General features: G+C 40.2%; 1 protein-coding gene across 11 annotated transcripts in view; it reads right to left on the bottom strand.

Moving 5' to 3' along the window:
* Nucleotides 1-16157, bottom strand: part of epha8 (eph receptor A8) — a 132911-nt gene that overhangs the window by 19413 nt on the left and 97341 nt on the right. For all 11 annotated transcript variants that reach the window (XM_020622988.1, XM_020622990.1, XM_020622991.1 and 8 more), the window contains 3 exons: nt 5379-5534; nt 4458-4883; nt 330-454 (listed from right to left, as the gene is read on the bottom strand). In XM_020622988.1, the coding sequence (XP_020478644.1) occupies nt 330-454; nt 4458-4883; nt 5379-5534 (707 nt within the window). The remainder of the gene's footprint in view (nt 1-329; nt 455-4457; nt 4884-5378; nt 5535-16157) is intronic.

The following is a 16157-nucleotide window of genomic DNA, read 5'->3' as shown; positions in this document are numbered from 1 at the left end:
ACTCCCATTTCCTTTCAATTAGCCAAGCTGTCAGCAGGATCTTTCTCTTGGATTAAGTTATCCTGAGTCTATCCAACGATCACTACTCTGCATTCACAATAGCTTGACTCAACTTAGCCCTTTGAAGACAATAGGCTTATGTTCTCCAGGTGGTGAGGACAGTGTCACTTTCCCCCTCATAAACTGACTGAATAGTTTCATGTTAGCTGGTTTTGGAAAATAAACTGAATATGTTGACACAACCTTAATACAAATGACTACAGTATTTGGTTTTGGGCTCTGAAAATGCCATTCTTGAGTGGTATAATTCAGCAGTTGGGTGAGAGTACCTTCTCGTAGTATTTGATGTCATACTCCAGAATTACTCCGTTGGGCTGGTTGGGTTCATGCCACAGCAGAGTCACGCTGTTCTGACTGGTGTTCTCCTGGCGGATGGCTAACACTTCAGATGGGGCTGCACAGGAAACAGAAGAAATTACTGCTTTGCCAGTTCAATGTGTGATTCCTCAATGACCACCACACACACCAAGGTAATGAGATTACCCTGCAGTAAACAGCTGTTAACACAGGAACTGCATTTCCTGAAACACATTCAGACCAGATGATGAAATGAGAAGGAACTTCACAGGTCCCAACTCTTGCACTTGCAGAGACTCATTTATTGTAAAGTGACATTAACAGCTACTTCAGTTGCTGTTGGTTTCAAGAGATCTTTGGCAAGTTTGAATCATTCTGATGGAATTTACTTGTGGTTTCAGGAACCCCGAGTCCTCAAAACACACTGTCCATCATTGCCTGCCAGAATCAACACTTTGACACACCTGGTACAAAAATATTTTTGTTTAGTGAGCTGTTGTGGTTATCACATAAAGCCTAGTTGCACAGCTAGAAGATGTTTACTTTTAGCTCTGTTTTGGTATTCAGCTAATGTTAAAGGGAAATACATGTGTTAAACGTGCCACTATGTTCACCAGCTAGTTATTAACCTTGTCTGTCTGCTACTTGGTGCAGGGCAGCTAGTGTACAGTTAGTTCATTAGAGTCTTTCAGGTGAAAATGAAATTGCTGCCTGCTGGTGCTGGAGACAAGGTTGCTGAGAGCAGAAAGGGAAGGATAGTTGTTTGGTTAAAGCATACACGAGAACAGTGGACCAAGTTCCATGTATTATAGACTGAATCTTTAACAGTTCAAATATGAACACAATTATCATAGTGAATTGACTATAGCGAATAAGCAGTGGCATTAACTGAATTGAGTTCTCCTCACTGGTGACTGAGAGCACAGATGTCAGCTCAGCTGTGGTTCACAGTATGTTACTTCCTCATTAAAACACCTATCAGAAGTCAGCAAAAGCCACACAATCATAATCAGATAATTCAGCTGTAATTAATAAGGTGCTGAGCTATTAACCTTATGTGAAGTGCTGCTATATGGTAGTTTTGTGCTAAAATGAACAAAACCACTAGCAACAGACTGACTCTACTACTGAACTGAAAACGTGGCTGTACAGTAGGATGATGTATTCACTTACAGACCTTATTGAACAACTTCTAAATCTTGAGCTGAAATGAATGAAATGCTTCGAATCAGCACAGTGATCTGTGATTTTCACCTTTCAACCAACACTTTATTTGGACTTCCTCCCTAAGATGCTTTGCAGTGCCTGAAAATTGTTCCTTCCCCTGGATCATGGCCTTCATACAGTGTACAGTTTTTTCACTCTGACTGTCCATGCTGTAAATTTGTTGTGTTGATCTATTCTCTACAGACGACATCTATTGCATATCTGGAAGACAGATCCCTCTACTGTTACTCTTCCTGAGGTTTTTTCCATTTTTTAACCATTAAGGGATTTTCTTTGGCTGTTTCCTTACCTGATTCAGAGGTCAAAGAACAGAGAGTGTCATATGCTGTACAGATTATAAAGCCATTTGAGGTTAATTTGTGATTTGTGATATAGAGTTATGTAAGTAAAAACTGACTGGCTATTAGAATGCAGCACAATAGTAATAGCAAACATATTTTACGTGACCACAAGAGGTTGAGAGGAAGATAGAGTCATTTGAGCCATTTATCAAACAATCAGTACTGTGGCGTCCTTCCGCTTCCTGGATATCATCATCACCCAGGACCAACACTTCCTACTCCCACCACCCCCTCACCTTTTATTTCCAGTTGTATATTTTTTAACCAATTTGCACCACATTACCAACACAAATTCCTTGTATGTGAAACCTACTCCACAATAATCGAGTTTCTGATTCTGATCTTTCTGTAGGCAGTCTCATGTATTCAGCATTTAATCCAATGAAGAAGGAGACAAGTGAAAGGTAGTCCAATATTGGAACAGCTGTAGAAATAATATTAGTGTTTTCCAAGTTTGTGAAACTGAAAAAAGTTCAACTTCAGTGCAGGTACTGTACCATTAACCAGTGATCAATAACCAATACAGCTGTTTACTGGAACCCTACTCAGAGCAGTATTTGGTCTGTTTATGATGTCATGTGAAGCACGGAAGAGTCAGAGCTGGACCTGAGTACTGTCTGCTGACAGTGGCAGCTACAAGACCTCATAGAAACCAAACATGTGCCACACACCCTGTTTTCAATACCTGCACAAAATGTTGTTGAAACAGCACATTTCTTTCAAAGCTTGTTATTTTGGCACTTTTGCAAAATTTGACAGTAAGAGAGAGACAACCAGGAGAGGAGATAAAGATGTGTTATCACACTGAAACTAGATTCAAAGTCAAAATGATATGGCTACAAGTAAGCCACCAACCTGCTCAGAGTTTCTCTTTTATTTCTTTTTGTGACATTTCTCTTTTTTTGGATAATTCACAATGAGTGGCTCTAGGTCACATTTAAACCCTGCACATCACAGTTAAACTCCATGAATCTGCTTCACCTGAGCCATTGTGAGCATTTTTCCACTATAGGATCTGATGATCAAAAATCTTAATTTTGCCTTAACTGAGCTAAGTTAACTTGAACTTTTAGTCCATCGGTCTGCTTTTCATTTCAAATGGCTTTTTGCAGACTAGAATGTTTCAGATAACTGTTGTTGAAAAAAGTAATAACCACACCTCAGTGGGATGCTATCATTTTCAAATGCTGCTTAGTAAGTGAAACAGCTGTGGGACAGACAAGAATGGAAAAAGTGGTCTGAATATTGATTTTCTTTAACTTTACACTTAATGACTTTCAAGCTTCAGTAATGTAATGGAAGGGCCCCGGACTCATTAGGAGGCCAACAGATTGGAGCAGGGAGTTGGTGAGTCTGGTAGCAGAGCAGTTTCCAGCCCTCGACACAGGTCGGCTCCTCAAACAAAAGACAGGGAGGCGGTGTTGAAGTCTCACATGAGAACAGCGGAAGCGAGTTGTGGATAAGTTGCTATGGCGAACTTGTTATCAAATGCTTACTGACGCATCCAGAAGATGGAGCAACTTTATTATTTGGAGTTGAGTTTTGTCCACCTGACAAATGCATTCACTTTCTTTTAGCTTTGTTCTGGCTTCTACAAACCACTGAGAGAAATATCTGGATCTCTATCTAATAAGTATTCCACTGTGTTCACCACCTAGCCTTCAGCACGTCTGTCTGCTGTTTGGTGTGGAGCAGGTAGTGTGCAGTGTGTCTTTAGAGTATTTTCTCAGAAAGTCAGAAACAGCACTATGAGATCAGTGAGAGTGAACCAAAACAGTGAAGTTGTGAGCACGAGAAGCTAAACAGTGAGCTGAAACTCATTATGAGGCTGAGTTCACATGGGGTTCACTCTGTTGTCCAATCATGTACATGCAAATATGCCTTCCAGGTGGGTTACTTTGTAATGTAAATATTATATTTCTGCGGCTTACCTCAAGACTGTCACAGACAAAGATACTCTGTGTGTGTGTGTTTCATTGCGATAACTCTCCAGAATTGCACAGTCCTGCCTGAGAGAATTAAATAAAACCATTCCTTGGACTCCCCAGATCATGTTTCGTGTCTCACTGGTACAACACCATCAGCGCAGCCTCCCTGTGTTTTTATGCAGAGCAAATCTCTGTCTGAATACGACCTAAAGCTCTGTAAAGCTGAGGGGAGCTGCAGATTCATCACATAATCCTCTGTGGGCTCATCACCTTGAGCAACTCCTTTCATATTGTTATATTGTTTTCATGTTGTCATTTGATACATCGTAATCATAAAAATAATAATGAAAAATACACACAGAGAATCACAGTATTGCCTGTATACGGATGTATACATCCTTGCAGTATTTAGCTAAACATGTGATACCTTAGCAAAGAAGCTGTTGACTTCCTATCCACTGAGAGTTGCTGGAATTTTAACAACTTTAACAAACAGTGTAAACAAAAGCAGATTTGGTGACTGTGCATACACTGTGTGAGGCCAACGTGTGACATGTGACAAAGCCTTCATTATGAGAATTGTATGTCGCTGTTCGAGCCCTACCTGCCTGGTTTGTTGTGATGTTGACCAAGACATAAGGTGTTGGCTCATTGCTCAGGTGTGTTACCGCATTCATGGCCAGGATGCGGAAGGAGTAGTTGGTGTGGGCCACCAGGTTGAGCACCGTCACCCAGGGCTCCGTCAGCCCAGTCTGGCGAGGGATGAATCGAACTACTGCAGTGCCCATACGCTCCACCATCCCTCCTCCACCAGCCCCGATGCTCATCCCTCCACCCGTCTTCCCTCCACCAGCAGTTCCCGGGGAGGATGCACAGTCCTCACAGGGCCCTCCTTCCCCTGAGCATTTCTGACACAACACATTGTACTGCAGGTCACTGCGACCTCCAGTATCCAGAGGGCGGTCCCACTCTAAATTCACCGAAGTCCCATTGACTGAAGAGATGACGTTTACTGGAGCAGATGGAGGGCCTGGATAGAAGAAAGGTGGAGGTCTGAGGTCATTGACAGGTTTGATCAGTATCTGAAGAGGTAAATTGGATTTTTTGAAGTATAGATAAGTTTGGTATATCACTGCATAGTTGCTGTGTGTTGCACAAATGTGTTTGTGTACATACACCATTTTGAGATGCTCTTGCCGGTGGGATTAGGTCGTCTTGTGTATTGTGTGTTTGTGCTTACGGGAGCATGGAGCTGCTGGTGGGTCATCTACTGCTCTATAGTAGCTGGAGTCACAGGGGCAGAAAAGGGCGGCTCTGGTCTCTGAGTGGCTGTGTTGAGGACATTTACCACACAAGCCATCACCTGCTGCTGGCTTATAAAAACCCACCTCACAGTATAGATAAGTTTGGTATATCACTCCATAGTTGCTGTGTGTTGCACAAATGTGTTTGTGTACATACACCATTTTGAGATGCTCTTGCCGGTAGGATTAGGTCGTCTTGTGTACTGTGTGTTTGTGCTTACGGGAGCATGGAGCTGCTGGTGGGTCATCTACTGCTCTATAGTAGCTGGAGTCACAGGGGCAGAAAAGGGCGGCTCTGGTCTCTGAGTGGCTGTGTTGAGGACTTTTACCACACAAGCCATCACCTGCTGCTGGCTTATAGAAACCCACCTCACAGGCTGCAGAGAGAGAGAGAGAGAGAGTGAGAGAATAAATAAAGTAAATAGAGAACTTGCAGCAAAGGGCTGTGCACCTCCATAATCACTTAGACCATAATAAAATTTTGAGAGAGTGCAGCTAGAAATGCATGACTCACACTCGTATAGCAAGCTGTGCATATCAACGCTGCTTCAACCTTTTCAAAACTGTGTCATCGCCTCACGAGCATTCATATTAGGACATTACCCCCCTGCCCCTGGCCTCCTCCAAATCTATGTATAATTACAGGCCTTGTAACCGTAGAGACCGTGGAGCAGGGGAGATGAAAGTCATACTTCTCTCTACTCAGATTCAGGTTGAAAAGGCTCTGCACTGTTGATACTCCCAGTGAGACCATCAGAATCTAGACTGTGTTACAGTCTCATCCAGCTCCTCTGATACATATTCACTTTTAACTCTGCACTGATTAATAATGGAGGGGGCTCTGATAAATATATTCTCTTTCCAGGCGGTTAATAGGGTTCTGCTCTGGTAAATGGGACAGGGGTAAACCTCACATACACTCACTGCAGCAGACACCAGCGTGCTCGTGTTTGCTCTTCCTCACACAGTAATATATGTATGCTTCCCCACAATGCTGTGTGTTGGTTTACAGATGCAGTGTTTTCCTAACCTTTCCTTCTTAAAGACCATTTTAGACGCTTAGACTTCAAAGGTGCTGAGAACCATGAAACCCAATAATCAACAAGAGTGGAATTATAACAAAGTGAATAGTTAAAATGTTTTCGTGATTACTGTCTGAGACATTTTTAGGTCTGGTTAAAAAGGAATAAAATGTTCCCATGCTTGTACCTGAAAAGTACACGTACACAAAAACACACACATATAATGGATGTTCAATTAAACTGTGTGCATAGATTTTAGAATTTCTTACATAATAATGTTTAATTCCACAGATTTTGCGCCTATTTTATTTATAGTACCTACTGCAGTTAACGTTCTTGGCTGCGGTTTTGAATAAGGTAACTATTTACTGCAAGTGTGCAAAGGTTCATGTTATCCATGAAAGCCCCGTGCCCACTGAGTGGAGGAGTTGCTACTTTAAAAACTAGGACATGAGCTCTCACTGGCTTCTACCAATTGCTTTTACTGATATGTGTAGAGGTACCACTGCCTGGAGTCAGACCCTGATGTCTCTGCCAGTCAGAGGTCATCCTATGTTATACACAACTACATTTGGACAGACATAAATAATTTGAATGGAAAAACAAAAACAAAAAACAAACAAACCTCCAGTTGTGTAGTGTTCTGTGACAACTGAATCAAGCCAAATTTAAAAGAGAAAACATTATATAGTAAAAAAAAAACTGATAAAAGGAAACTGGCATATATTCCTATTAAAAGCACTGAAATATTATTATCTTTATGCAATGTGTCCATACACTGACAGTATAAAGACAGTAAAATATGTCTAAGCCATTGCTATACCTGTGAAAATGATGTTTTGGCACCGTGCTGTTTTACACCTCTCCACACCTCCTGTGGTCAGGGATCCCTGTTACAGTTTTTCTTTGGGATCTGACACAAATGGAGGCAACCGCAAGCTTGCAGACATAAAATCCAGACAATGGGCCGAGAGACACAATCAGTGTCTGCATGATTGACAAATTCTCTTCCATACACTATACAAAAGTTTGAGGTCTCCTTCATTTTATACAGTACATATACTGTATATCTTTAGCATTTCTATTTAGAAATGTATTTTCTTATGAAAGCTTTGGAAACTTCAGTGAACAGACTTTCACTATACAGACTGTTTTATATGAAGAGTTTGTTGGAAAGGCTGTTTTCATTTTCTTCAGCTGACTGTTGATGGTTTATGGTAATTAACTTGTATCTGAGTCAGTGATGTGCACATACTAATAACTGAAGACTTCACAGTCCAGTATGCAAACATAGAAATTATGACAATCAAAATAAACATGGTCATTTTTCATTTTAATTAAATTTTACACTCATAGATCTACATGTACAAGTTAGACATTAACACCCTAGTGCTTCTACAGCAATACCTTTTCTGTATATTCAGATTTCATCATTTAATCATGTTTCATTTACCATATGCAACTCAGCCCAGCTCTGAGCACCCCTGCTGTTTCTATTTTCTTTTCCTCTCAGCTGATGAGACCTGCTTTCATTAGGAGTCACATAGCAGCTTGTAGATGCAACTACATCAATGCATCAATTAGAGGATTTACATTATCAATGTTTACAAAAGAGTGGCATAAAGTTTTTATGAAAAACCAAGGACAAAGGCTGTAAAGGATGAACACCTCAGCTGAAAATGTTTGTGATTAAGAAGGAACATAGATGAACAATGCGACACTCACATAAGAGAATAGAACGGGACAAAGGAGACCACTACATGTACCAGCTACTCAATCTAAAAACTGTTTTGTGCATGTGGCTAATCTAATAACATTTTAACTGACGCTATGGAAACTTGAAATATCCTTTTCATTTGAATGACAGCAATCCAAGTGTTTGAGAGTGCTCAGAGTTTTGGAACCATCAAAACATGATGGACTATAGAGTTTGGAGAGTAATCAGTAGGTGTAATGTGAGGAGGAGCTGGAAGCAGAAAACGATAGCAACACGGCTTCCTTCCTTTAGTGAGCCAGGAATCCTGCGCTTGGATAAAAAGGTCTGGATTTTATTTACAGGCATCAGGTTGACATGCCTACAAACCTAAAGAGACCTACAGTGCTTGCAGTGCACATTTCAGCTAAGAGACCATCCAAGAGTTCTGCCAAAAATGTATTCTGAAGCCTGACTGCTCATTATTTATCCTGGGATATCAATGGCAAGCTGGGGTCACTTTGTGCAGTGAGTAACCACTGTCTTAAAAGAAAGCTCCCTCTATAAAATACAATCCTCAACTGACTGTTGATAGTGTTAGCACTGGTGTCAGCAGAACAGATAGGAACCCTTTTTTTCTGGCTTGGTAGCTGTCATGTATTAATCTACAGCAGTTTCTTCTACAGCTTTTAGACAGAATGTTCAGAGCAAAGCCTGTCCCCTCGTCCTTGTAGTCTTTTTGTTCAGCCCCACACTGGTACTGGGGGACCCGTGGATGTATTAGGAGCACCACCTGGGGACTTTCCAAGGACCAGCTTGCATGTCATGCTCTGATAGTCAGGTCACAAAAATGAAGCAAATAAAGTAAAGAAAGTACAGAACTGCTAAGTTTATTCAGAACTCATTTGTAAAGTTTTCAAAAGTATTCAATCAAACTGGCAGCACAGTGACATGCATGCTGTGAAGATACAAACCGATTATAAAATACACATGCTAGAGAGCAACTGCAGAGGCCTGTACCACAAAGTGAGTTCAACTTATTCAGGCTCTCTTGGGGTTATCTAGCTTCTCTGAGCATAACATTGGCCGTCCTGGATAACCGGTACTATGAAGCCGGTTGTCAACTGGCTCTGTTAAATCTGGGTTTTCTTATCAGGCTACAAACGCGTTCATGTGAAAGAGGCAGAGTTGTTAATCAGAAGTGACAGCAGCAACACCATGGCTGAAGTAGGCCACTGAAAATAATATGAGATGTAGCAGTGATACCTGCAGGGAAACTCGTTTATAGCTAAAGCAAAACGTGATGTTACGGCAGATCAACTGCAAACAACAGTCACATAACATAGAATAGAATAAGAAACTAGAGAAACTATAAAAATAATTTTCTAATTATTGACTAAGAATATACCATACATTAGCACAGTACTATTTTAAGTACTTATTCAGTGAGTATTTTTTCTCCTTTGTCTGATGACAAAGAAACTGTTGTCAAAAATCTGATAGTTTCTGCTGCCAGAGTGGAGAGGAGAGGACACTGTGGAGGAGCTACGCCTCAAGCCAGATATTCATTTATAATCACGGGAAATATTTAACAAAGTATGGATTGTTTTTTTAATAAAAGACCATTATCACAGCCTCTTAATAATAACCAGTCATATATTGACACTTCAAATACAGAGAAGCTATGGACAGAGCATTATGTTATGTTTGTTATAAAAATGACAGATGCTAATTTTACTGCTTCTCATGTGCACTTTGGTGGCTTTTTTAATAATGGTGATTTTTCTTATTGCTGCATGGAGCAGGCCACCCCACATCACTGACATGAACTTAAATGGCAGTTCACTACAGGCTGGGATGAGTTTCCTATAAACTGACTGAGATGCAGCCTTGTTTTAATTAGAAATATAAAAATCTAAGTAAATACAAATACAACAGCTTTGTTTTAATTTCTACACTTCTATGACATTAATGTAAAATTTTGAATGGCAGTGCCAGAGTATCAGCTGCAGGTGTATTGTTAAGGCTATAGTTTGCACTGGTTTTGAACTTGACTGCATTATAGTGTGAGGTGTTTCAACACAGTCTAGTCCAGTAGACCACCACTGCCACCAGGTAGGACCTCTTGTCTTTATTTTTAATAACCCCACCCTCGTTGTTTTTTTAAATTAAATATATAGAGTTGAATAAATCCGCACTACACACCCTTGTGCACACAATCAAATTCAAACCCCCCACAGTATGTGCCTTTTGTAATTGTCCTGTTTTCATTGTCGTATCTTCTATGCTCCATGCACTGTCCTGTAATCATGCTGTTTTGTTTTTTCCTCTTAAATTGTTACATGCTGATGCTAAACTAGCTATTTTAACACATGACATATTTGTAGTGGTTTGTTAACAAATGAAGCCAGATTAAAGCAAACAGTGTATAACTCCTTGTTAATTAGCTGAATCACATATATTTGTGTTACAATATTCATTTACCTTTATTATTTTATTAATACATTTTACAATGGTTGTATGCGCTGTAGAGTTGTTTTGTCTGTGTCGATTAACATGCACAGAATTAAGATCAATAAGTGAGAAAGGGTCTTTTTGTGTAATTTTTTTTTTTGAAAATCCATAGTGGAAAAATATAATAATAACGCAGATTATTTTTACATAATTTTTCAGTACTTCATCTATACAGAATCCATGTACAACATAGTAATGCCAACTTAGTGGGAAATAAAGGAAAATGTCATAATCTTTAAGTGGCATAAATAATGGCAGATTGACCTTTAATTGATTTCCATTAGATCTGTATGAAAAGCTAAATCTCTTGCATTTAAAACTGTGAAGTGAGAAAAACAGTAGCTCAAAATGAACAACACACCACATACACACCCCCACACATGCACCTGCACAAGTGCTGATAATTTTAAACAGAGCAGATGCTCAGATATGTGCAGGCAGACACACTCCTACCTCAAAGTATTTGTATCACTATAGATAAACAGACTGGGGGCGATAGTGCGCTTCCCTTTCATTGCCAGAGCCCCTCCAGAGTCTGAAACTATTTCTATATTCAACATTTATTCCAGACTGGCTTCTCTTCCTCCTTTCTACCCTGTTAATCCCTCCATCCCTTGATGTTTTTTGAGAACCCCCTGAGTTGAAAAGCAGGTCCCGATAAACATCGGAACAGCTCGTTCATCAAGGAGAGAGTTGGCAAGTGCTTTGAAGTCTCTGACAGATTCACCAGGAGTTCTGCCTACACTCACCTCACACATAAACACACACACATGCAAAGGGTATGATAATGCAAAACACATAAACATATAAAAAAAGAGGTGCCTGATGCAGCCACGGTAACTGCATGCAACATGAATTTATCAACAGACAAGTGAATATGCAAAGGGAGAGAAGAAACGGTCTGCGTCAAGAACAGCAGTGATAACCTCTCACTTCATTGCTGATGTGGCACTCGTTTGGTCCCTGGAAAATTAAGAAACTGGATTAATAATATCTCCATGATCAGAAGAAGATCAGGGAGACAACTTCAAGAGAAATGTGACCAAAAAGAAGAATGAAGGCTAATGAACTGTGGGCTGTTTCCTGAAGGGGTCCAACAACACGTTGTTAAGTTTGACAAATTTTTGGGAAAGTGAATTGGGATCATGGCCAGTCTTCTCCACTGTGGTCTCAATTGTATTAGAGAATACAATCAAACAATGGCTATGTCTAACAAAAGTGCATGTAAGGGCACCCTGAGGGCCATGTGGTTACTGTAAGACATGTTTGATTTCAGCCGGGACATTTGTTGCATGTCAAACCAACTCGCTCTCCTTGTTACCTGTATGTCTAATAAAGACAAATAATATAAAGATGTGTTTCTTTCTTTATGTTATGTATGTATGTATTTATTTTAGAGTCAAACACAATTAAATTAAACAGTGCTGGCCATGCTGCTGAATGTGGAGCTGTCACACATGACTGGCAGCAGCTTTTCATGTTTCGTATTGGCTCCAGCAAAGAACACAGCAAAAGTTATTTACTGCAAGTCTGAAATTACTTAGGTGGTGTATTCCATTCATGTTGATCTTATCTTAAGCAGTGTTAACCAACTTATTGGGTGCTTGCTTGCTTTTCTTTGTTTAGCAGCGTCACTGCATTCCTGTGCCGCTAACTTAAAGATGGTAAATGTCTTGAATAGTTGGAGAATTCTTAGAAGTAATGGAAAAAAATTTAGGGCTACATTCATTTTTTAAAGAAAAGTTCACATTTTCTTTAAATGTCTGCAACAGGTCAACACAGTAAGTAATTAGTAGCAGTATAAATGTGGCGTCTGTAGCAAAAACTACTCTCAGCAGTTTTCTTAGAGCTGAATTTCATGACATTATTTATTTTATAGGTTAGGCATTTAGTTTTACTGTACAACAATGTTAATTATACTGAATAATACTAATGATCAGAGAACCTTAGGGGATACGATAAGTAAAATATGCACTGAACATTTAAAAGTAATGGAAATAGAAGGAGAAGAGAAGTGTAGTCTAAAAAGACACGTCCCACTCCTTTGGCAAGCTGTTTACAGAATGTGTACTGTGCATGTGTTTGTGCTCATGTGTGGCTGTTTGCGTGTTGCCCGGCATGTCAGTACCTGTCAATGTAGTACGTTTGCTATAGGAGAATTTGCATTACAATGAATCTTAATAGCTGTGCACGGCATTGTGTGCTGACCTTGATTTATTCTCTGTATAAGTGGGTAAATAAATACACTGAAAAAAGGGGGGAGCTGGAGAAAGCACATCATCGCCCCGTGCGTGAGGAGACTGAGGGAGGAGTGGGTAGGTGCTGAGGGGAGTGGAGAGGAGCAGGGTTTTAAGTGCATTGTGGGTTGGGTGGCCCTGAGCCTGCTTCAAGAATATTTGTAAATCTACAGATTAAAAACAACTAAAATAAAAACAATAAATACATTTCTTCATGAAAAACAAAAATAAGGACAAATAACATATATTTATTCTCTGTGGAGACAGCTACTGTACAATGTGCAAAGAAGTGTTCAGTGATTTTGATTGTTAAGAGTCCCCTAAAAGGGCAAAGGGCACAAAACTGGGAGTCAAAAATAGTGAATGAATTCTACTGACATATAGTAGGTTTACAGCACTGAGAGATGCATAACATCACACATTCATTAAAAATCAAAAACTGAACTCTCACTGAAAAGTTCTCTCTGAAGTATTCGGAGGGTGCTCGAGACTATGGTCAGGTGCATCCTCTGATTTATTTCTCGTTGGGATGTGTCAAAAGCTTGACTGGAGTCCATATGTGGCATACCACACTGAACACAGCTTAGAAAGGCACACACAAGCTTGACTGGAGTCCATATGTGGCATGCCACACTGAACTCACTGAAAGCAGCTTAGAAAGGCACACAACTACAGTATGTATATGAGGTCCCAAAATTCACATTGAAAGTCAGGACAAAGACCAAGACATGAAGTCCAAGGAACTCTCTGTAGACCTCCACAATAAAATTGTAGTGAGGCATAGATCAGAGTAAGGAGAGAAAGATACCCTTGGTAAATATAAGTGTTAGGGGCAGCTGCAGCCCTTCCATTCAACAAAGCCATAAGACCACAAAATTACTTGATATTTTAAAAAATAATGTTAATCTATCTAAAAGGTACACAAGTAGATTTTAAAATCCATTTATGTTCATTTTCATGTTCAAGGACAGTTTCTTGCCCTGGGCCATCACTCTGATGAACACTTGACCCACGACAGTATGACTGGACAATAACCCTCAGTGCAATACCTGTAAATATATACCTTGTACATATCGATCCATCAAATCCAGACTGTGTGTATATATTACTTTACTTCTAATCCTAAGGCACATTTCTTTGCTTGATTGCACATTACTTCTTTACTTCTCTTCTCAGCCTTATATTGGCTACTTGCCCACTGCCGCCTTACATAAGCCATACATACTGTATGCATTAAGAGCCGCTGTACCAGAGTCAAATTCCTCGTGTGTTCAATTTTTCTGGAATGGCAAAGAAACATTCTCCAGTTGATTGAATGCCAGTTGGTTCAACAAATGGAGGTGGCTGCATTAGACTGAGAGTGGTGATGGCACAAAAATCTACTAAGCTGCTACACAGCTCGCACCCATGCATGCTCACAGCAATATTTTCAGACTGTACATTCATGCTGTGATGGAGGTCAATCCCGAGAGAAAAGCCACATTTGGAGTTTTGTGATGCATGTGCTAAGTTCAGATGAAATCATTTATTGCAAGGGTGTCAAACTCAATCGCACAGGGGGCCAAAACTCAAAGCACACTATCCGAACAGGATAAAAATTTATTGAACAGACTAAAACTAAACGTTTTTTGAACATAAATATGAATCGAAACAGACAGGATACAATATTTTTCCAAAATAAATTAACTTGAACTTAAAGTCAGCAACCGTATTTCTGCTAAGGCTTACATTTGCAAACACCTGCTTTTTGTCTGGACACAAGATGTCGCACACTTTCATCATGCAGCTCTTCAGAAACTCTCCCTCTCTGCATTTACGTTTTTCAGCTTGTCCTGATGTTTTGTCTAGTAGTGCCGTCTTAGGTTATATTCCTTAATTACAGCCGCATTAGCTCCACAAATAAGACACACAGGTTTACCGGTAATGTCAGTAAACATATACTCAGCCTCCCACCGGTTTTGAAAGGCTCTGTTTTCATAATCAACTTTTCTCTTGGCCATTGTTAGGGGCTAGCTTTGACCTGAAATTAGGGTTGTATACATCAACAGACACTTGCTTGATCTGACGTAATTGACGCGGGAATGATCGCAGGTAGCCTATCGTTCATTAAGGCATCTGTTGCGCTGCATTGTGAGATTTGTAGTTTGTGTGTTATCGGCACTTCATATTGCCGGACCATTAAAAAAGATATATGAAATGATCTCGCGGGCCAGATGTAATTGTACGCCGGGCCGGATGTGGCCCACGGGCTTTGAGTTTGACACATGTGCTTTATTGTTTATACTAGCAATGATTTGGATACCTGAACCTTTCTGTGTAAACTGCCAATCATATCTTCAGATAGTTCCCTCTGATACAGTAACTGTCAGTGCTGCGGTTCAGACCCATGGATATTTTTTTTTCCACCCTTGGACAGGCATATGACCGAGAACACAAAAGTCACTCTTCAGAGGTCCTCTGCTGGAAGGACAACAATCTCAGCAGCCCTCCATCAGCCAGGCCTTTATGGTAGAGTGGTTAGATGGAAGCCATGATGAGTAAAATGAATAGCACACTTTTATCAAACCTCTATTGAACTCTGAGAGCAAAAGACTCTGCAAAAAGTGAAGGGGTTTGAATATTTTCAGAACTGACTGCTAATCCTAGTGTTACTACCCTGAAATTATTGTGTAAAACAAAGGATTTTTGAATCAGTGTGGACTTGACAGATAACTGACAGTAAAGCAACCTCCCTAATCTGATATGATAACAGCCAGCAGCAATTGGTGAGACCACTGGTCAAATAGAGACAAGTCAAAAACAAAACACCCATGAAACCAAGTTGAGATAGAGATGATAGAAAAGCGTCTCGAGGCCCAACTCAGGACTTGGACTACAGCCCTGCTTATCAGACAGAGAATACTGTATGTGATGTTTCAGTTTTCCTTGTTTATTGCCTGTTTCCTTTTGATGCTTTGCTTCACTTGCAATATGCAATATGGGTATATGCAATATATGGATTTTAGAACAGCAAAAGCAGAGTTTTTTATTAACTGGACACAAGTTATGCCACTATTGAGCCGGAGTGATCATTTACTGATCAAGGCAAACTTAAACTTAATCTGTCAACAAAAGCAGTGCATGCTCTTCAGGAGCATATCTAGTTTTGATGTCCTAGACCATGCACAGCATTGACCTTGTAAAAAAATCGAGTGCTCTCCAAAATATAGTGACAAAGTTAGCCAAAGGCTCCATAGCTGATTCCCCAGGGAACACATGAAGCAACTAACGAGCCGCTGAAGCTGTCTGAGTGATGGATGAATGTGTTGGTGAGATCAGTTGTGGAAATGGGGCACTCATCATCCACACTGTCCCTCCTCTTACATTTATAGAGTTCAGATACTAACAGCTAGATTGTTGCTCGTCCTCAACCCACTATGCACTTTAAACAAAGGTGTCCCCTTCCAGTCGGATTTAATCGGTGTGGTATCCAGGTACGTGATACAGATGACCATGGGGATAGAATGGATGGGGCTGGTTAAGGAGATGGGTTCA

This window comes from Monopterus albus, unplaced genomic scaffold (assembly GCF_001952655.1).
Source record: "Monopterus albus unplaced genomic scaffold, M_albus_1.0 scaffold291.1, whole genome shotgun sequence".
Lineage (NCBI taxonomy): Eukaryota > Metazoa > Chordata > Actinopteri > Synbranchiformes > Synbranchidae > Monopterus > Monopterus albus.
The sequence above is the reverse complement of the archived record's forward strand: the minus strand, read 5'-3'. Positions and strand labels throughout refer to the sequence as shown.